General features: G+C 41.9%; 1 protein-coding gene across 1 annotated transcript in view; it reads right to left on the bottom strand.

Moving 5' to 3' along the window:
• The window catches only part of OSCP1 (organic solute carrier partner 1), a 39789-nt gene extending 28532 nt beyond the window's left edge, over positions 1-11257 (bottom strand). The window contains exon 1 of the mRNA XM_089678982.1: positions 10999-11257. Coding sequence (XP_089535108.1) covers positions 10999-11110 — 112 coding nt within the window. The 5' untranslated portion in view covers positions 11111-11257. The remainder of the gene's footprint in view (positions 1-10998) is intronic.
• Between the last annotated feature and the right edge of the window lie 12527 nt (positions 11258-23784).

A 23784-nucleotide genomic window follows, 5' to 3' on the forward strand; every position in this document is an offset into this window, starting at 1 on the left:
CATTCATCTATGCAGGAGTAGGTCAGAAAAGAGAAAATAGCAAATGAAAATGCGGAGTTGGAAAATATAGGCTAATTTTACAATCATGTGGAAAAGTAAGTACACCCCATGGAAATGGTTGGCGTTTTAAACATTACAAAGAGAGCAAGATTACAGTGAATGCATAAACAAAAACCAGGCCTTCTGGAACAAAGTCCTGAAGAGCGATCAATCAAACATATAGTTGTTTGGCCACAGTAACAGTAGACAAGTTTGCTGCAGACCAAAGACAGTACTTCAGGAGAAGAACCACATACCAACTGTGAAGCATGGTAGTGGAATGTTATGGTTTGTCATTACTTTCCTGTTCAGGACCTAGGACTCTTGTGGTCATCAAGTCAACTATGCATTCTGCATCTTATGAAAGTGTACTCGATGAGAACGTGGGGCCATCTGTCCAAAATTGTAAGTTGAACGCTTACAATGCTTCTTTCAAACACAATAATGACCTAAATCACACTAGCAAATCCCTTAAGGGAGCGCTCAAAAGGAAAAAATAGAGGGCTATGGACTGTCCTAGTCAAAGCCCTGACTTGATACCCAATGAAATTTTGTAGGAGGGTTATGGGCATTGCAAGCAACAAAAACCCACTCATTTCTTGCACTAATGGAATTTTGCATGGAGAAGTGGTCAACATTTCACAAGTCAATGTCATAGAATATTTAGCAATTACACAACATGCCTACAGGAAGTCATTTCTGCTTAGAGGGCATACAAGTTTTTCAAGCCAAAATTGTACTTATGTTTTCCACAGTACAGCATTGCATTTATTGATATTTTTCTTGAATACATGATTGAAAAGACAAATTTTCCTATGATGAGAGGGTATCTACAGTCTCATAGTCTTTGAAAATTCGAATTGAGACTTGGTAATATCACTACCATGTTGCTCACTGTTTTCCTTGCTGAAGGCTCTAACATGAGGAAGTCTTGCCTCTACCAAGATGGCCACCTCCACACAGAGACACAGTACAGGACGTGGCATAGTAAGAACAGTTACAGGGAGGCGGACGTGGTATAGTAAGAACAGTTACAGGGAGGCCATAGCCATTACTGGTGATTAGTGCTTTACTATTTTTGGGGAGAGATTTCAGAGTTCAGTTCTTCTTAATAATACGTATACAGATTCTGGTTGTCTCAGGCTTCAAATTTGGACCTGGAACAACCACCCCAACATACCTGGAACTACCAAGCAATAAAAGGCATAGCAAAGTCAGAATATCTGATCTGTATACTTGTTCTTGGTCAGCAACTCCAAAAAAATGTATACCTGTAGATTTACCAGGGAACCATCATTTTTAGAGGAGAGATCAGCAAATCCAAAAATGTTTCTTTAGTAAAAATGTTTGCTTTAGGGTTAGTGTTAGTAGACATCTCAGATCGGCTAGGAGTCACCATTCTGTAACATCAAATTCAAAAGCAACATTCCACATTTGTCAAACGTTCTGCACACACTGATGACAGAAGCCAATAACTGGCCCTTAGGCCTGTGTCATACTAGCGATTGTGTCACTGGTGAAAGGTCAACAGAACTGCACACACGCTCTACTATACAGGTGAAACTCAAAAAACTAGAATATCATGCAAAAGTTCATTTATTTCAGTAATGCAACTTAAAAGGTGAAACTAATAAATGAGATAGACTCATTACATGCAAAGCAAGATAGTTCAAGCTGTGATTTGTCATAATTGTGATGATTATGGCTTACAGCTCATGAAAACCCCAAATCCACAATCTCAGAAAATTAGAGTATTGTGTTGGTCCACTGTGCTTCATTAAGTCCAGGGTCAACGCAGCCGTCTACCAGGAGATTTTGGAGCACTTCATGCTTCCTTCCGCAGACGAGCTTTATGGAGATGCTCACTTCATTTTCCAGCAGGACTTGGCACCTGCCCACACTGCCAAAAGCACCAAAACCTGGTTCAATGACCGTGGGATTACTGTGCTTGATTGGCTAGCAAACTTGCCTGACCTGAAACCTATAGAGAATCTATGGGGCATTGCCAAGAGAAAGATGAGAGACATGAGACCGAACAATGCAGAAGAGCTGAAGGCCGCTATTGAAGCATCCTGGTCTTCCATAACACCTCAGCAGTACCACAGGCTGATAGCTTCCATGCCACGCCGCCTTGAGGCAGTAATTGCTGCAAAAGGGGCCCAAACCAAGTACTGAGTACATATGCATGCTTATACTTTTCAGAGGTCCGATATTGTTCTATGTACAATCCTTGTTTTATTGATTGCATGTAATATTCTAATTTTCTGAGATTGTGGATTTGGGGTTTTCATGAGCTGTAAGCTATAATCATCACAATTATGACAAATCACGGCTTGAACTATCTTGTTTTGCATGTAATGAGTATATCTCATATATTAGTTTCACCTTTTAAGTTGCATGACTGAAATAAATGAACTTTTGCACGATATTCTAATTTTTTGAGTTTCACCTGTATTATTGTTCCTCACTTTCTGAGCTTAAAGTGGTTGTAAACCCTTACAAAAAAAATCCATCTAGTTTAACCCCTTTGCGCGGTGCCTCCCAGCCCTTTAAGAGTTTCAGAAGACGGGAGGCAGGGCGGGGTTTTAGGGTCATGTGACTGCCATGATTCGCTGTTATGGCGGTCACATGATCAGAAAAGGTCCCGATCGCAAAGGGAGATCGGGACCTTTCTGTGAGTCACGGACATATGTGCAGGGAGCGTGCAGGGAGCGTGCAGGGCGCTCGCTCTCAGCACATATGTATTTTCAAATGGTATGCAAATATGCGGCCACTTGGCGTCAAGGCCCAGACACCGAGAGGCTGCATATTTGCATGCACTCGGCGTCTAGGGGTTAACCACAAAAAAAAAAAAAAAAAAAGTTATAATCCTATACCCACAGTTGATCCAGAAGAAGGCAAAAAAAACAAAAAAAAAACAAGCAAAGCATGATCCAATTTGCTCCTGCGGGGGAAAACATTCGTTCCTGATCCCCCGAGAGGCAATCAGACATTCCCTGTATTAACTTTACCTATAAATGTTAGTATCCAGTTACAGTCAGGTCCATAAATATTGGGACATTGACACAATTCTAACATTTTTGGCTCTATACACCACCACAATGGATTTGACATGAAACAAACAAGATGTGCTTTAACTGCAGACTGTCAGCTTTAATTTGAGGGTATTTACATCCAAATCAGGTGAACGGTGTAGGAATTACAACAGTTTGCATATGTGCCTCCCACTTGTTAAAGGACCAAAAGTAAAGGGACAATTGGCTTCTCAGCTGTTCCATGGCCAGGTGTGTTATTCCCTCATTATCCCAATTACAATGAGCAGATAAAAGGTCCAGAGTTCATTTCAAGTGTGCTATTTGCATTTGGAATCTGTTGCTGCCAACTCTCAAGATGAGATCCAAAGAGCTGTCACTATCAGTGAAGCAAGCCATCATTAGGCTGAAAAAACAAAACAAACTCATCAGAGAGATAGCAAAAACATTAGGCGTGGCCAAAACATCTGTTTGGAACATTCTTAAAAAGAAGGAACGCACCGGTGAGTTCAGCAACACCAAAAGACCCGGAAGACCACGGAAGTACACTCTCCAGGAGGTAGGTGTATGTGTGTCAAAGTCAACAATCAAGAGAAGACTTCACCAGAGTGAATACAGAGGGTTCACCACAAGATGTAAACCATTGGTGAGCCTCAAAAACAGGAAGGCCAGATTAGAGTTTGCCAAACGACATCTAAAAAAGCCTTCACAGTTCTGGAACAACATTCTATGGACAGATGAGACCAAGATCAACTTGTACCAGAGTGATGGGAAGAGAAGAGTATGGAGAAGGAAAGGAACTGCTCATGATCCTAAGCATACCACCTCATCAGTGAAGCATGGTGGTGGTAGTGTCATGGCGTGGGCATGTATGGCTACCAATGGAACTGGTTCTCTTGTATTTATTGATGATGTGACTGCTGACAAAAGCAGCAGGATGAATTCTGAAGTGTTTCGGGCAATATTATCTGCTCATATTCAGCCAAATGCTTTTTTAAGGGAAAGAAGTGGAATGTTATGCAATGGCCAAGTCAATCACCTGACCTGAATCCGATTGAGCATGCATTTCACTTCCAGAAGACAAAACTGAAGGGAAAATGCCCCAAGAACAAGCAGGAACTGAAGACAGTTGCAGTAGAGGCCTGGCAGAGCATAACCAGGGATGAAACCCAGCGTCTGGTGATGTCTATGCGTTCCAGACTTCAGGCTGTAATTGACTGCAAAGGATTTGCAACCAAGTATTAAAAAGTGAAAGTTTGATTTATGATTATTATTCTGTCCCATTACTTTTGGTCCCTTAACAAGTGGGAGGCACATATGCAAACTGTTGTAATTCCTACACCGTTCACCTGATTTGGATGTAAATACCCTCAAATTAAAGCTGACAGTCTGCAGTTAAAGCACATCTTGTTTGTTTCATTTCAAATCCATTGTGGTGGTGTATAGAGCCATAAATGTTAGAATTGTGTCGATGTCCCAATATTTATGGACCTGACTGTATATTCTGTGTATCTAAGAAAGAATCCAGGCCTTTATTTAAAGCAATCCACCAAGCTGGCCAGAACCAACTCTTGAGTGAGTCTATTCCACATTTTCAGAGCTCTCACTGTGAAGAAACCTTTCCGTGTTTGGAGATTAAATTTCTTTTCCTCCAGATGTAAAGAGTGCCCCCTTGTCCTCTGTGATGACCTCAGGATGACTATATGAACCACTGATGTATTTATACATGTTGATCATATCCCCCCTTAATCTCCTCTTCTCAAGAGAGAATAAATTCAGTTCCTCTAATCTTTCCTCATAGCTGAGCTCCTCCATGCATCTTATCAGTTGGGTTGCCCTTCTCTGTACTTTCTCCAGTTCCCCAATGTTTTTTTTGTAAAATGGTGCCCAAAACTAAACCACATATTCCAGATGAGGTCTTACTAATGATTTGTACAGAGGTAAAATGATATATCTCCCTCTGGAGTCTATACCTCTTTTTTGCTTGCTTTAGAACCCGCAGCTTGGCATTGCATGCCATTATTAAGCTTGTGATCTACCAGTACCCCTAGATCCTTCTCCACCATTGATTCCCCCAGTTGTACTCCCCCTAGTATGTAGGACGCATGCATATTCTTAGCCCCCAAGTGCATCACCTTACATTTATCAACATTGAGCCTCTTTTGCCACATAAGTGCCCAATTAAACAATGCATTGAGGTCGGCTTGTAAATTGAAGACATCCTGTAAGGACATTATTCCACTGCACAGCTTGGTGTCATCTGCAAAGACTGAAATGGGATTTTTAATCCCAGACCCTATATCGTTTATAAATGTATTGAAAAGTAAGGGTCCCAACACTGAACCTTGGGGTACACCACTGACGACCCTAGACCATTCAAAGTATGAATCATTACCACTACCCTTTGAATACGATCTTTTAGCCAGTTTTCTATCCATTTACAGACAGATTTTTCCAAGCCCGTAGACTTTACCTTACACATTAGCCGTGTGTGGGGAACTGTGTCAAACGCTTTTGCAAAATCCAAGTATACCACGTCCACCGCCACCCCACTGTGCAAGATTTTGCTCACCGCCTCATAAAAAGAAATCAGATTTGTTTGACAACTTCTGTCTTTCATGAATCCATGCTGTCCGTTGCTTAAATTATTTTTTTCCTGCAAGAACTCCTCTATGTGGTCTTTTATTAAACTCTCCAGTATCTTCCCAACTATAGAAGTTAAACTAACTAATTTTGACCCCTTTTTAAATATTGGCACCACATTGACCTTACGCCAATCCAGTGGTACTATGCCAGTCATTAAAGAGTCCCTAAAAATTAGAAACAATGGCTTTGAAATGACAGAGCTCAATTCTTTAAGGCAGGGGTGTCCAAACGTTTTTGGAAGAGTGCCAGATTTGATGAAGTGAACATGTGCGAGGGCCAACCATTTTGCCCGACATTCTGATGAACCATTAAAATTAAATGCAAATGAACTATTTTATGCAAAAGTTTATTGAAAACGGCATACTTTTCATTTTGTGACTTGGATGACAAATCTAAACAGGTGTTAAATCACTCTGCCAGCACAGGGAGAAGGAAAGCCCAAATCTCGCGAGATCTTGGAGGTCGCGAGATTTGGGCTTTGTTTCTCCTTGCACTGTCTGATGACGTCAAGCGATCCTGAGCACCAATCCATTATAGCCCAAATTGATACCGTATTTTTCGCTCCATAAGACGCACCTGACCATAAGACGCACCTAGGTTTTAGAGGCGAAGAACAGGAAAAAAAAATTCTGAACCAATGGACTGCAGACATAGTACAGGAGATGACCGGAGACTGCGGACACGGTGCAGGGGATGACCGGAGACTGCGGACACGGTGCAGGAGATGACCGGAGACTGCGGACACGGTGCAGGAGATGACCGGAGACTGCGGACACGGTGCAGGAGATGACCGGAGACTGCGGACACGGTGCAGGAGATGACCGGAGACTGCGGACACGGTGCAGGAGATGACCGGAGACTGCGGACACGGTGCAGGAGATGACCGGAGACTGCGGACACGGTGCAGGAGATGACCGGAGACTGCGGACACGGTGCAGGAGATGACCGGAGACTGCGGACACGGTGCAGGAGATGACCGGAGACTGCGGACACGGTGCAGGAGATGACCGGAGACTGCGGACACGGTGCAGGAGATGACCGGAGACTGCGGACACGGTGCAGGAGATGACCGGAGACTGCGGACACGGTGCAGGAGATGACCATTCACAAAGCGAAGCGCATGCGCAGTGGGCACCCGGCTGTCACAGAAGCCAGCGCGGGAAGACTGTGCAGCGCTGGAGCGAGGAACAGGTAAGGCCCTGCAGGAGACAACAGCTGAGCGGCCGGCCCGGTATTCTGACATGGTGGCGGCAGAAATACCGGACCGCCCGCTTTATATTCGCTCCATAAGACGCACTGACATTTTCCCCCCTTTTTTTGGGGGAAAAAAGTGCGTCTTATGGAGCGAAAAATACGGTAAATGGTAGCCCCAGTAGTAATTCCCTGCGCACCACCTGGGATCCCTTGGCCCACGTTTTGGACCCCACAGATGAGCTGCCCAATATATAACTTACGGCCCTCCACTAGTGATTCTGCGAACGCCACTGAGGACTCCAGGGATCTGTCGAGCGGGAATTGACGTCATCAGCCGGCACACAGAGAAGGAAAGCCCAAATCTCACGAGATCTCGGACGTCGCAAGATTTGGGCTCTCCTTCCTGCGCCAGCTGATGATGTCAAGAGATCGCTGGAGTCCTCAGTAGCTTTCAGGGAATCACTACCGGGGGCCGTAAGTTATATATTTGGGTAGCTCACTTGTGGGGCCGTTTCAGTCCGGAACGCGGGCCGGACTTTGGACATGCCTGCTTTAAGGACTCATGAGTGTATGCCATCCTGTCCAGGTGCTTTATTCACCTTTATTTTGTCTAAATATTTTTGGATCATATCAATTGTGAGCCAATGTGGATCATCTGGAGCTGTGCCAATCCCATGCCCATTATGGACAAGAGCTCCCCCATGCTCCTTTGTATACACAGAGCTGAAGAAGGTATTTAATAAATGTGCCTTCTCTTTGTCCCCAGTCACCCACTCTAGATTATTTTGTAAAGGGTCTACATGCTCGGACCAAACCTTCTTACTATTAATATATTTGAAGAATTTTGGGGGGTTTGTCCTGCTTTCTTTCTGTTGTTCTTTTTCAATTTTTGCGGCCTGGATTTCTTTTTACATATTCTGTTATATTCTTTGCAATGTTTAAACAACAATATGTTTCCTTCATTTTATATTTAATAAAAGCTCTTTTCTAATTATCTATAGCTTTTTTAACTTTGGCCATAAGACACAAAGGTTTGGTTTTTAGCCTTTTAAACTTGTTGCCCATGGGAATATATTCTGCAGTGAGTTCACTTACAGTCTTTTTGAAGAACTCCCATTTCTGTGTTGTATTCATCCAAATAAATATGTATGTAAAAAAAGTCTACTCTTCTAGAGGCAACCAAAGTGAAATATTCAATTATTCAATCTCTCAAGGGAAGAAACCCCATTCAATCCAACTGTAGAATGTTGACCACTTACATTAATAAGATGATCTAACATAGCATGATGTATGGTAATTCTCCTATACAGTTGGGGCTTCATAGAGGAAAATGGTAACAGTCAGACTCCTCACATAGCACATTCCATCAGGTTATCATTTGAGGGAAACGTAAAAGCTCACTGTACAACTTTTATTAAAAACAAAAATAAACTTGCATATTCTTGTGTTATCTCCCAGCAATCAGGATAAATCAACCAACACTCTGGTTGATTTAGTCTGCATTATTTCCTCCATTATGCGTGCAGCCTCTACATGCGTAATGACGTCACACAGACGTCATGACGTCTCACCAACCCCACCCAACGCGTATCGTCCCAATCAACTTTGTCAGGAGTGGCCCTGATTGCTTACACGATCCTCTGCTTCTGCAGGCTCCTCTGCGCTCCTATATTGGTTCCTGCAGCCTCTTCTGCACTCTAGCAGTCTAAAGCTTACCAAACATGTTACAAGCAGATTGTACAATCTCCTTTAGATCTACCATAAACTATGTAGTATTTTGGCCTGCCTGATTAGATACAAACTGATTATATAAATTTGGTAGATCCTCCATATTACATCCTTTTGGTAATTATAAAATTGATAGTACAGAGATAGTATGGTCAGATTGTAACATGTATAGTGATTCAAAGGTCCTCCAATATCATCAAGACTGATGGAGGCCCATAGCCTTGCATTAGTCATGAGGAAAATGAGGAAAGGTCCGCTGCTGGAGCATGGAGGAGCACTTTTTTCCAGGAGCTTGGCGAATCAGATAAGTAAAGGTTATCTTACTGTCCCCTAGACTAAATGAGCAGTTAACCCTTGTGGTGCAGTCCCACTGCAAGGGAGGACTTTTAGATTTCCCAGGGTTCTGCTTTAAAGAATTTGTAAACCCAACATTTCATACTCCTGATATGTGCCTACTGTACCATGTACTTGCATGAAAAAGTATCCTGTTCTCTTTCTATTGCTTCTTTTCTGTGAAATCCCCGGTGTTTCTGCCAGCCCCTCTGCTTAAATATTAAAAACTGACCACCCTAGGTATGAGAGCACAGCATGGTCAGTTCTCTAGCTGTGCTGGGAGCTAATCCAATTCAGGCTTGTGTTGCCATGCCCCCCTGCACAGACATTCACTGGTAAGATCAGTGTGCTGCTGCTTCCCCCACCTCCACCTCTCTGAGCTCTTTATGCAGCTGAGAACAGGGGATATGTGAAAGGGAAAAAAGGTATTTATATCTATACACAAAAGTTTTACCTTTCATTTCTATTTTAACTGAATGGGTTGTTTGACAAGGTGAGGCTGTACATATACTTTAAATCCAGAAAAAAAATGTTTTGCCCATGCAGTGGGACTGGTCCTTTCAGCTCCTTCCCCCCCCCCCCCACTGCAGTCCAGCAGTCTTGTAAATGGACTGTTTTTTATGTCAGCATGCTCAATGTACACTCCATAGACCAGAACCGTGCACCGCTGGACCATGGGGAGCGCGATTTTCCGTAGGATCGATGGGTCAGGTACGAGCTTAGTCCTCAGCCCTAGAAAAAAGTCAAGTAGCTGATCCATGCAGGGAGGGCACAGCCCCACTGCATGGTAAAAAAATATATATATTTTGACCGAGGTCTGCATTAAGCTGGCCATACACTTGATTTTGACCAATTTAAAGGAATTGCAATTGCTGGTACAACAGCCAGTTGCACCAGCACCCTAACAAAAGTTGATCACTCATCTGGCATTTGTTGAAGGAGCCAGGCCAATATTTGTTGGCCAAACAGATGCAGGAACTGTCCAGGTTCCTGACATTGACAGGACACTGACATTCACAATCATTAGATGTGACAGCCAAAGCTCAGGGCTGTCAGAATACAATGGCCCAGCATTCATTCAGGCTGTAAGGCAGCCCATAGATTAATCAATTTTTTTCATTTCATCAGCAGATTGAACAAAAAAAAAACTGACTTGATTCCCAAATCCACACCCTCGATGTGGATGGGGGAATCCCTCCCCATGAGCTATTGTGTTTTGACAACTGGGAGCCTTCCCCACCATCAGAATACAATGATCAGCATTGCTGGCTATATCCGGCAGCACTGATCGAGAGGGGAACATCTGGCAGGGCTGTTGACCAGGAATCGATTGGTAGTCTGACTGCTGTACAACCACATGGATTAAAATTTGGCCAGTCCCTGCAGAACCAGATGAGTTTTCGATCCATGTAGGGCGAGTTTTAGTCACCGGTCACACCATTGCGATTTCTAAAGACTTTATTGCTACTTGTGAAGATTTCCAATGATTTCTTGCAATTTGCAGTGCGATTTCCATTGTATTCTATGTATGTAAAATTGCTACAAAACTGCAGAAAAAGTAATGCAAGAAGTACGTTAGAAATCACACAGGACACTGACATTCACAATCATTAGATGTGATTTCAATTCACAAATTGAACCTGAAATCGCACAAATCTGTTTGATATCCTTCAATCATTGTGCAGGCTTAGTGTATGGCCACTTTAGTCCCCGCTCCCTCCGCAGACAGACATTTGGCTGCAGTTTAGCCAGCAAGGGTGTGAATCCCCCTAGAAATGGCAGTTGGATCTATGGCCAGTGACAGTGTGTCTAGGTGACATGGCTCTGTGTACTTGTGTAAATGAACTCCAATGCCTTGTGCTAATCATGGTCTCCATGCTCTCAGATGTGCTATTCCTGTGCTGGCCCTGCAGCCCCATACTGATGGATTCCCAGGGCCCAATCCCCCAGGGGCCCCTTGCTGGAAGGCCATAGCACACCCCCTGGGTATGGATGGAGAGGCGTAGCCATATTAGCTTCCACTTACCTTTCTTGGCTTTGTCTGGAGGGATGTTCTGGGCTCGGAGACGTTGATCCAGGATGTAGAGCATTTCTCCCCCCAGATTGATGAAGAGCAGCGGAAGGGTGCGGAGAGACATGGTTGGGATGAGAGTCGATCCAGGCACAGTTGTCACCGGCCGGGGGGACCCGCAGATCAGGGCTCCTTCCTGACACACAGGCCCTGCTCTCCCCTACAGAGGCCGCAGACGCCGCCGCACGGTTACTAGGATACCGTCTCTGCCAATCACAGCGGTCCGCTGCTAAGACGGCTTAAAGGGGCGGTGCTGTACGCCAACAGAAACACCGGCGCTCTGTGTCACGTGTGCAATATACAGTATCAGAAGAGCCATGTTCATGACTGCAGCGTCTATAGAGCGTTATATACACCGCTAATTAATTCAACATATCTTCAGATGACATTTATACGTCTTTACATGTATGCAGAGTGATTTATACTTCATTACATGTATGTAGAGTGATTTATACTTCATTACATGTATACGGAGTGATTTATACCTCATTACATACAAGTGAAACTCGAAAAATTTTAATATCGTGCAAAAGTTCATTTATTTCAGTAATACAACTTAAAAGGTGAAACTAATATATGAGATAGACTCATTACATGCAAAGCAAGATAGTTCAAGCCGTGATTTGTCATAATTGTGATGATTATAGCTTACAGCTCATGAAAACCCCAAATCTACAATCTCATAAAATTAGAATATTAGATGCAATCAATAAAACAAGGATTGTACATAGAACAATATCGGACCTCTGAAAAGTATAAGCATGCATATGTACTCAGTACTTGGTTTGGGCCCCTTTTTCAGCAATTACTGCCTCAAGGCGGCGTGGCATGGAAGCTATCAGCCTGTGGTACTGCTGAGGTGTTATGGAAGACCAGGATGCTTCAATAGCGGCCTTCAGCTCTTCTGCATTGTTCGGTCTCATGTCTCTCATCTTTCTCTTGGCAATGCCTCATAGATTCTCTATGGGGTTCAGGTCAGGCGAGTTTGCTGGCCAATCAAGCACAGTAATCCCACGGTCATTGAACCAAGTTTTAGTGCTTTTGGCAGTGTGGGCAGGTGCCAAGTCCTGCTGGAAAATGAAGTCAGCATCCCCATAAAGCTTGCCTGCGGAAGGAAGCATGAAGTGCTCCAGAATCTCCTGGTAGATGGCTGCATTGACCCTGGACTTAATGAAGCACAGTGGACCAACACCAGCAGATGACATGGCTCCCCAAATCAACACAGACTGTGGAATCTTCACACTGGACTTCAAGCATCTTGCAGTGTGTGCCTCTCCATTCTTCCTCCATACTCTGGGTCCTTGGTTTCCAAATGAGATGCAAAAGTTGCTCTCATCAGAAAAGAGGACTTTGGACCACTGAGCAACAGACCAGGTCTGTTTTTCTTTAGCCCAGGTAAGACGCTTCTGACGTTTGTTGTTCAGGAGTGGCTTGACAAGAGGAATACGACATTTGAAGCCCATGTCCAGGATCCGTCTGTGTGTGGTGGCTCTTGATGCACTGACTCCAGCCTCAGTCCACTCCTTGTGAAAGTCCCCAACACTTTTGAATGGCCTTTTCCTGACAATCCTCTCCAGGCTGCGGTCATCCCTGCTGCTTGTGCACCTTTTTCTTCCACACTTTTCCATTCCACATAACTTTCTATTGATGTGCTTTGATACAGCACTTTGGGAACATCCAACTTCTTTTGCAATAACCTTTTGAGGCTTTTCCTCCTTATGGAGGGTGTCAATGATGGTTTTCTGCACAACTGTCAGGTCATCAGTCTTTCCGATGATTGTGATTCCTACTGAACCAGACTGAGAGACCATTTAAAGGCTCAGGAACCCTTTGCAGGTGTTATGGCTTAATTAGCTGACTAGAGTGGGACACTTTGAGCCTAGAATATTGCACCTTTTCACAATATTCTAATTTTCTGAGATTGTGGATTTGGGGTCTTCATGAGCTGTAAGCCATAATCATCACAATTATGACAAATCACGGCTTGAACTATCTTGCTTTGCATGTAATGAGTCTATCTCATATATTAGTTTCACCTTTTAAGTTGCATTACTGAAATAAATGAACTTTTGTACGATATTCTAATTTTTTGAGTTTCACCTGTATATACAGAGAGTGATATATACCTCATTACATGTATACAGAGTGATTTATACCTCATTACATGTATACAGAGCGATATATATAGCATTACATGTATACAGAGTGATTTATACCTCATTACATGTATATGTATATGTACTATGTCTGCATTCTCTGGTCATCTCCTGTACTGTGTCTGCAGTTTCTAGTCATCTCTTGTACTATGTCCGCAGTCTCTGGTCATCTCCTGTACTGTGTCTGCAGTTTCTGGTCATCTCCTGTAATATGTCCGCAGTCTCTGGTCATCTCCTGTACTGTGTCCGCAGTCTCTGGTCATCTCCTGTACTGTGTCCGCAGTCTCTGGTCATCTCCTGTACTGTGTCCGCAGTCTCTGGTCATCTCCTGTACTGTGTCCTCAGTCTCTGGTCATCTCCTGTACAGTGTCCTCAGTCTCTGGTCATCTCCTGTACAGTGTCCTCAGTCTCTGGTCATCTCCTGTGCTGTGTCCGCAGTCTCTGGTCATCTCCTGTACTGTGTCCGCAGTCTCTGGTCATCTCCTGTGCTGTGTCCGCAGTCTCTGGTCATCTCCTGTACTGTGTCCGCAGTCTCTGGTCATCTCCTGCGCTGTGTCCGCAGTCTCTGTTCATCTCCTGTACTATGTCCACTGTCTCTGGTCATCTCCTGTAGTATGTCTGCAGTCTCTGGTCATCTCCTGTGCTATGTCCGCAGTCTCTGGTCATTTCCTCTACTGTCCGCAGTCTCTGGTCATCTCCTGTACTATGTCCACTGTCTCTGGTCATCTCCTGTAGTATGTCCGCAGTCTCTGGTCATCTCCTGTGCTATGTCCGCAGTCTCTGGTCATCTCCTCTACTGTCTGCAGTCTCTGGTCATCTCCTGTACTATGTCTCCAGTCTCTGGTCATCTCCTGTACTATGTCTGCAGTCTCTAGTCATCTCCTGTAGTACATCTGCAGTCTCTGGTCATCTCCTGTACTATGTCTGTAGTCTCTGGTCATCTCCTGTAGTACATCCGCAGTCTCTGGTTATTTCCTGTACTATGTCTGTAGTCCATTGGTTCAGAATATTTTTTTTCTTGATTTCCTCCTCTAAAACCTAGGTGCATTTTATGGAGCGAAAAATATGGTACTTGGTTCAATATGGTATCCTGTTCTCTTTGTAATGCTTCCTTTGTGTGAAATCCCTGGTCTGCCTGCCAGTCCCTCTGCTTTCTTATTAACCACTTGCCCTCCGGAAGATTTAGCTCCTTCCAGGTCATTTTTTGCTATATCACACTGTGTTAATGTAACTAACAATTGCGTGGTCATGCGACACTGTACCCACATGAAATTTATATAATTTTTTCACACAAATAGAGCTGTCTTTTAAAAAAAAAAAAAAACTACAATTTTGAATAGAAAAAACAACATTTTTTAGTTTCTGCTATAAAACATATCCAATAAAAAAATTAAAAAATCAAATTTCTTCATAAATATAGGTCAAAATGTATTCTGCTACATATTTTTGGTAAAAAAAATACCAAGTGTATAATGTTTGGTTTGTTTGAAAGTTATAGTGTCTACAAACTATGGGATGTACAGTATACTGGAGGTTTTCTTTTAAAACTAGTAATGGCGGTGATCAGTGACTTGTAGCGAGACTGTAATAGTATGGCGGTCAATCTGACAGTAACAATTTGTGGGAACCTGTGACACTAATACAGTGATCAATGCCAATAATATACACTGATCACTGTACTAATGACACTGGTTGGGAAGGGGTTAACATCTAGGGGTGATCAAAGGGTTAAGTGAATTTCTAACAGTGCTTTGTGTGTGTGCAGGGTACAGTGGTGCTTTTACTAGGGGATGAGCACATCCCTACTGACAGGGCAGAGCTCTGTATTGTGTACATACACAGACCACAGTCCTTTCAGCCTCTTCGCCGATCAGCAGGTCCTGGCTAATAACGCCAATGATTGGCAATCATTGGCTGGCACCCGCTGATCAGGTTTGTGCTGTGTCCAATCAAAGAACAGCTGGGGCAGAGAGTGCACGTGATCCCTTCCCAGAAGCGCTTGATCACGTACTAGGTATAAGATCCAGTGCAGGAGAGCCGCCTTGCCACTGCAAATCTAAGTGATGCCACAAAAGGCGTGAGAGCACAGCGTTTCAATTTTTCTGGCTGTGCAGGGAGCTAATCCAATGATCAGGTTTGTGCTGACATGCTACCACCCCATTTCTGCACAGCCATTCACTGGGAAGATCATTGTGCTATTACTTCTCCTTTCCTAGGTCTGTAAGATTCAAATGAAGAGGGTACTAAACTTACGAAAATTCTTGTACGAAAGAAAAGAATTTAGAAAGTGATGTCATGTATTGTGTTGTATTTGTATTTTCATTTTGGACGACTACTGTACTGAATAAACGAAAATCGTATGATCTGGTAATTTTGTGCACTTGTCCCTTTGGATATTGTCGTATGAATTGTCATCGGCTCTCAAAAGCTGTGTACTATCAGATTATTGGACGATTGGTCCTCGTACAAAAATGTTTGTACAATTTTCTTATTGTGTGTGTAAGGGCCTTTAGGCATCATTTTGCTATTGGCCGGGCAGAAAATGGTTAAAGTGTTACTAAACCCAGGACCCTGTATTCACTATATCTAGTTTCCCACAGTACACAGAACATGGAAGTGCAATTATTTTCGAAAATATAAACTGCTAAATACCTTTTATCATCAGCAGTTAGAGCAGTCTTGTGACTTCTATCAGTTTCCAGCAGAGCACTTGTTAAAACTTGTAGGTGGAGATTTCATTCTGCTTTAGGAGGATGCAGAACCCCTGACTTCTGTCTGGATATTGCTGATTGGCCCTGTGCTGATCACATGCACTCTCCCAAGAAAAAAAAAACCTCTTGAGCAATACACACCAAACTGAGCATGTGCAGAGTGACTCCATATGATATGTCTTATCAGGAGATAAAAGAGGGACACTTGAAGAAGGGGAGGACCAGAGAAGTCTGGATCAAACAATGCAGAGGATTAATCCTTTAGGTCCCACAGTGAGTATAACAATCATGCTTTACTGTATATACAGACTGATTTTACTGTTGTGGGCTTAGTAACACTTTAATCACCAACCAGTAACTGGTAAACTTCCTTTTACTTGTTCTACTATTGAAGGTTGAAAGTGGCTAAAATTGCATGGAAATGACAAAGTGGGGTAGGCAGAACCATTATGAGTGTAGGCCCCATTTACACTTGCCAAAAGGGCTGTTAGCAGTTACATCCGGGAGAACCAACGGGAATTCCTGGCAATTAGCTGTGGGCAGTAGCACCATTGAAAGCAATGGGAGGCAGACAGGCCCTGTAGCTAACTGCAGCCACTCACATGTAATTGTCTGAAATCAAAATGTAATCAAGTCGCTGACTGTCTGCATCCAATGCCAATCATTCGCAAGCAATCTCTCCATGAGCGATTACATGCCGCGATTAGCTGTGGGAGTAGTGAAATTGAAAAGCATACTGCTGCGCTTATGGAATGATCTGTGTATAAAATTAACCTGTGTTGCAGCAGTCCTAATTGTGAACTAAATAAACACAAAAATTTACAAACTATATCATATAGGCTGTGGATACAAAATGTGACACATAAAAATATTTTAAATATATTAATGACCATAATGACCAATATACAAATTAAAAAACTTTAGTGCAGTCCCAACAAGTGCAAATAAAGTGCAAATGTGCTGATTCCTTGGTATTGATTTCCGTAATTAACCACTTCCAGTCTGGACACTTTTACCCCCTCCTGTCCAGGCCAATTTTCAGCTTTCAACGCTGTCACACTTTGAATGACAATTGCGCAGTCATGCAACATTGTACCCATATGAATTTTTAGCATTTTTTTGAGACAGATAAAACTTTACTTTGGTGGTATTTATTCACTTGTATTTTTTTTTTTTTTTTGCTATATAAATGAAAATGTACAAAAATTTAAAAAAAAAGGTGTTTTTCTTATAAAATTTTGCAAATAAATAATCTTTTGTCATAAATCTTGGCCAAAATTTATTCAGTTATCTTTTTAGTAAAAAAAAATAACCCAAATTAGTTTAAAACCAAAAATTATAATTTTTCAAAAATGTTTTTTACATTTTATTTAAATTTTTTATATTATTATTTATGTTTATTTTTTTTAACATACTGTCACCATAGTGACACTGTACTACTTGTGGGGGGTGATGAAGATTTATTTTTTTTTTACACATTACTTTTTCACCCATAAAGGCTGTAAAAGCAATAATTTATCTTTGTCTCTGGCTGCATTCTTGCAGCCATTGAGAAATACTGTGTGAGCTGTGATTGGTCACAGCTTCTCACATGGTACAAGGCTCTTGTGAATAGCCTTGTACCATGTGATCTCTGTGATCATTCACAGATTTCACACGTAGTAAGCAATGATGTCAGAAGTGACATCTTGCTTACTACTATTCATATGATCACTGATTGGCTAATTTATTAGCTGTGGGAGTAGTGAAATTGAAAATGATCAGAACCTCACACAGAGGTCCCGTACAGCGATCGGTGTTCCGCTGTGTCTGGAGGACACAGCGGGCACCAGATCGCGGTGCCGCGCGCTCCCAGGGAGCGAGCACAGGCTAAAATGGCGGCCACCATTTATGAACGACAACCCACTCCTGCACTGCCCCTGTCCGGCCGTTTATATACATGGGCTGGACGAGAAGTGGTTAAAGTGATAAGTGCTTCATAGTGCTCAGACTGGTGCCCCACATGGATGTACACTCACCATCCTGCCATGACCACCTATATCTAGGTAGGTCACTAGCGCTTTGTTCGGGACTGGTCCAAAATGCCACGTATTGATGGTACTAATGCTTTTGCATATACTCCACGATGTTACCAGTGGTAGCCAGTATATATCCACCAGGTCAGATAGCAGGTGTTAGCCAGTTATTGGGGATAGATACAACACTTGCACTGCTCCTCTCCTCCACAGATAATATGCAGGTGATCAGCATAAAGATAAAATAAAAAATGGACATCCCATAGTGTGATACCGTATAATTTAATGCTGGGAATAAAAAAATGTATATAAACTCACAAAATATTGGCCATTTCCTCGGCATTGAGTGTGTTCAGCTCTATGTGTTAGTATTGGAAGAAAAAGATGGTGCCGTGTTCCAGCGTGCGTTCCAAAGGGCGGAAGTGACGTTGGTGGAAATTACGTTAACTCAAATCTTGACGCGTTTCGACCAATAGATCGTCATCAGGAAGTGGGAGTAGTCAGCTTCTCATTCTTTTCATAAGGGCTGCCACCCATAGCTAATCACCAGGAACCACTGCTGGGTCTCCTGCGTGTAGTCACCAATGGCCCCATTTCCAAATGTGAATGGGGCCCGGTATATAGCAGGTAATCCAACATATGGTGTATCGGTGTATTAGCCATGCCTACCTGTGTGGATATCCAAAAATTAGGAATTTCTGGTAGGACTGAAGGATAGGTTTGGCAAACACTGCAATAAGTACTGTACATACAAATACCTGAAGAACTAGTTATAACCTACAGCAACCAATCAGCTTTACCCTTTTGTTGTCCCATGTGGATCAGGAGGGATAAAAAGGAGAATTTCATTGGTTGCTTTAACCACTTCCCATCCGGCCCTTGTATATAAACAGCCAGATGGGGGCAGTGCAGGAGCGGGTTGCCGTTCATAAACTTTTGGACTGGGAGCTTGCGGCACCACGATCCGGACACACCGATCGCTGTACGGGACCTCTGTGTGAGGTCCCGATCATGTGATCACTGATTAGCCAATCAGTGATCACATGAATACTAGTAAGCAAGATGTCACTTCTGACATCATTGCTTACTACGTGTGAAATCTGTGAATGATCACAGAGGTCACATGGTACAAGGCTATTCACAATGGCTGCAAGAATGCAGCCAGAGAGAAGGAGAAATGATTGCTTTTACAGCCTTTATGGGTGTAAAAGCAATCAGTGTAAAAAAAAAATCTTCATCACCCCCCAGAAGTAGTACAGTGTCACTATGGTGCTGCTAGGGTGATAGTACGTTAAAAAAAAAAACTAAACAAAACACATAAATAATAATATAAAAAAATAAAATAAAAATGGAAAAAACATGTTTTGAAAAATTATAATTTTTGGTTATAAACTAATTTGGGTTATTTTATTTTGAAAAAGATAACTGTATACATTTTGGCTAAGATTTATGAAGAAATATTATTTATTTGCAAAATTTTATAAGAAAAACACTTTTGTTTCAAAATGTTTTGACTTTTTCATTTATATAGCAAAAAAAAAAAAATCCCAGTGGTGAATAAATACCACCAAAATAAAGTTTTATCTGTCTCAAAAAAATGCTAAAAAATTCATATGGGTACACTGTTGCATGACCGCGCAATTGTCATTCAAAGTGTGATAGCACTGAAAGCTGAAAATTGCCCTGGACAGGAAGGGGGTAAAAGTGTCCAGACTGGAAGTGGATAAGAACTGTTCTTCTTTCAGACACTGTTAACAAAGCTGTCATTGGTATGCTGTAATGCTGATTTACCAAAGACAAACCAGAGAAAATGGAGAGTCCTGCCATTCTTGGAATTTTTTTTATGTTATCTATTTAGTTACAAAGGAAAATCATTGAAACTATGTAAAATAATCTTTCTGTGCAGTGTCACAATAGTGATGTTAGCAATTTTACAATAAGCATTGCAGAAATACATTTTGAGGTAAAAACAGGAAATTCTTTCTGAAGGAGATGTACCGGTACTGTATATTTGAACTTTTGCATATCCTATTGTGTGGTAATTTGCTGTAATTCAAATGTTTTCTTTATTGTCTTTTTAAGGAAGAACGTGAAAAGACCATGAAAATGACATATATTGGAATTTCTGTGATGTTACGGTTGTGGAACACCATAAGCATTACAGAAAGACATTTCGGGGAATTTACTAAGATTAGAGCAGCTGTGCATGCCAACCAATCAGATTATATCTTTCATTTTTAAAGCCTAAAGTGTAACTATGGTCAAAATAAAAAATGACCTATATGTTACAGTCTGTCAGAAGCATTACCACAGCAGTCTTTGATTTTCTGAGTTCTCCTGTAACATAGTTTATTACCTGGTGATCTGCCCAGTAAGTCTGTTATTGTTCAACTTTCTTTACCAGACCAAGTTGTCCAGCAAACGTGTCAGTTAGAGTGTTAAGACTAACTATTTAGCACTGATGGGGTACTTATGATGATCAGCTGTTATGCCTATAAGTAAAATCTTTGTCCAAAAAAAAACAAAACCTATTGCTGTAATTGCTTAACAGCCTCCCGTCCAGCCAATGTAGATAAACTGCCAAACTAGAGCGTATATATTATTATAATTATACAGGTTTTATATAGCGCCAACAGTTTGCGCAGCGCTTTACAAAATGAAATATACATCTGGCCTCCCACATAAGCCACTAATGCGCTGTTTCCAAAGTGTGCAGCAGCACGCCCTGTACATATTGCATCACAGATTGGGGTACAGGGCCAGTGAAATTAAGCCTGTACCATGTGAGCACTCTGACCACTCACAGCATTCACACTTGTAAACAAAGGCTGCCTGATGTAACCTTTGAACTATAGCCTTTGAACTGATTGACTGTGAGAGGAACCTGAGTGGTTACTACAGTCATCAAGACTGTTTTAAGCACTTAAAGTGTAAAAAAAATCACATCCCCCTGAGCAGTGCAGTGTCACTATGATGAAATTATACTGCTGTGTTTATTGATTAGAGACACTGGCTGCTGCACTGATGACACTGTATGCAGTGCAGCAGCCAGTGTCTCTGATCAATAGCCAAAGCAGTACAAATTAGTATTTTTGTTTTACATATTGTCACAAGAGCAAGTGCTGTGCCACCATGGTGATATTATACTATTGTGGTAGTGATCATGTATAATGGGGGCTGCTCTGCTATCACTGTATATCAGTGCAGCCAGCCATTGTCTCTGATAACCGCCACAGCAATACAATGTCACCAGACCAGTACAGCCAGGTACAGTTTCCCTAATCACCACCACACCAGCCCCACTGTCACCATAAGGCCTTGTTCACATATGCGGTGCTCTCTGAAGAGCAATCCATGCTGTGATTACTCTTCAGAGAGCATTTGAAAGACAAAGAGGAGGCGTTGTATTACCTCCTCACCACTTGCTTTAACCCCTTGGACCTTGCATACAGTTGTGCTCAAACGTTTGCATACCCTGGCAGAAATCGTGAAATTTTGGCATTGATATTGAAATATGACTGATCATGCAAAAAAAGTATTTTATTTAAAGATATTGATCATATGAAGCCATTTATTATCACATAGTTGTTTGGCTCTTTCTTAAATCATAATGATAACAGAAATTACCCAAATTGCCCTGATCAAAGGTTTCTATACCATGGAATGTTTGGCCTTGGTACACACAAGGTGACACACACGGGTTAAAATGGCAATTAAAGGTTAATTTCCCACATCTGTGGCTTTTTAAATTGCAATTAGCATCTGTGTATAAATAGTCAATGAGTTTGTTAGCTTTCACGTGGATGCACTGAGCAAGCTAGATACTGAGCCATGGGAGCAGAAAAGAACTGTCAAAAGACTTGCGTAACAAGGTAATGGAACTTTATAAAAATTGAAGAGAATATAAAAAGATATCTAAAGACTTGACTATGCCAGTCAGTACCGTTAAATCACCTATTAAAAAGTGGAAAATTCAGGGTTCTCTTGATATAATATGGTGTGGTTGTTTTCAAGGTACACAATACGACGATACTTGAACAAAAATGAACTGTATGGTCGAGTTGCCAGAAAGAGGCCTTTACTGCGACAGTGCCACAAGAAAGCTTGGTGAGGCCTTTCTGGAAAGTCCAGCACACATCGGCCGAAAATCAGTCGGTTCAGCAGGAACCGGACGACTTTGGCCCATGTGTACAGCTGTTTTTTCTACAAAAGTGTTGGTATGGTGATCTGTTAGTTCAAAAATGAGTGTGTGTACCCAGCTTTACATGAATGGACATGCAAACACATGTTCGCAACTTGAACATTCGTATGTAGGGGACTTGCTCTATATACCATAGTTTGTATTACTTTCACACAGACTAAATAGTAATATGCATGTTTTATGTTGTTTTTTTTTTCTTTTCACCAAAGAAATGTAGCAAATTACATTTTGGCTCAAATTTCTAAAAAAAAAAAAAAAAAAAAAAATTATTTGCAAAGTTTTACTAAGAAAAACATTGCTTTTTAAATGTTCAGTCTTTTTTCCTTTATATAGTAAAAAAATGCAGTGGTAAATAAAGCTATATCTGTCTCAAAAAAAAAATTATTTTATTTCAGTACATTGTTGTGTGACTGAGTAATTGTCATTCAAAGTGTGACAGCGCTGAAAACTGAAAAATGGCCTTGACTGGAAGGTGGAGAAACAGCCTGGTCTTCAAGCAGTTAATAAGTTTTATCTGGAGTTTAGCTTTAAATTGTTAGGCACTAATTTAAAATAAGTCAGTTTAACCCACAGACGCCGAGCGCACACAAATATGCGGCCTCTTGGCGTCTGGGCATTGACGCCGAGCAGCCGCATATTTGCGTACCATTTGAAAATAGATATGTGCTGAGAGCGCGCGCCCTACGCGCTTTTAGCACATATGTCCATGACTCGTGGAAAGGTCCTGATCTCTCCTTGAGATCGGGACCTTTTCCAATCATGTGACCACCGTGACAGCGAATCACAGCGATCACATTACTCTAAAACCCCGCCCCGCCTCCCGGCTTCTGAAACTCTTAAAGGGCCAGGAGGCACCAGCGCAAAGGGGTTAAACCTACTAGTTCATCTACCCATACCATCTCCACTGACAATGCTGTCGTCCAAGAATGGCTGCTTTCCTCCTCCATACATACAGAGGAGTGAATGTAGTCACCCTAAGACAGGAGGTATGTAAGGCCCCTTTAAAACTGGTGCGCTTTTGCCATGCTTTTCCAGGATGACAAATGCACATAAAAACTATTCCCCATCAAATCCTATGTAACTGTTAACACTGCAGGTGTGCTGTACTTTGAAAAGTCTTGCATATGGCATCTGTGATACAGTTTTTCCAAAGTACACCTAATAATGCACCTTCCAATGTAAATGAATGGGAATGCATCAAATGCGTGTCAAAAGCACATCAGTGTGAAAGGGCCACTACTGGCCAATCACCACGTGAAAATAAAGGAATAAAAGCTTGAAGCACCACATCCAATGATTGGTAAGCTACAATATATTACATGTTGTTTTTGGGTTTACTTACTGTATGCTTTAACTGAATTTTAACTGAACAAGCTGAAGATAGAAGCTGATTGGTTGCCATGCACAACTGCTCCAGATTCTGTCTGCTCCAGCGTTGATGAATTCCGCCTATTGTATTTTTAGGTAATTATAGTAAATGGATAGATTTTTTTAAAGTACAATCACTTGCTTTAGTTTGGAAAAGTTGCCTGAAAGACGTGAGGGAGAAATATATTGTGGCAGCACCCAGATATTGCAGAGTTAATCTTTAAACAATTTCTAACAGCCTCTGTTTGCAAAAGCAAAGTTATCAGCTCACTTCCCCTCTCCCTTTTTTC

The sequence above is a fragment of the Staurois parvus genome, unplaced genomic scaffold (assembly GCF_062004578.1).
Source record: "Staurois parvus isolate SC_StPar_1 unplaced genomic scaffold, SC_StPar_1.0 ptg000214l, whole genome shotgun sequence".
Taxonomy (NCBI): domain Eukaryota; kingdom Metazoa; phylum Chordata; class Amphibia; order Anura; family Ranidae; genus Staurois; species Staurois parvus.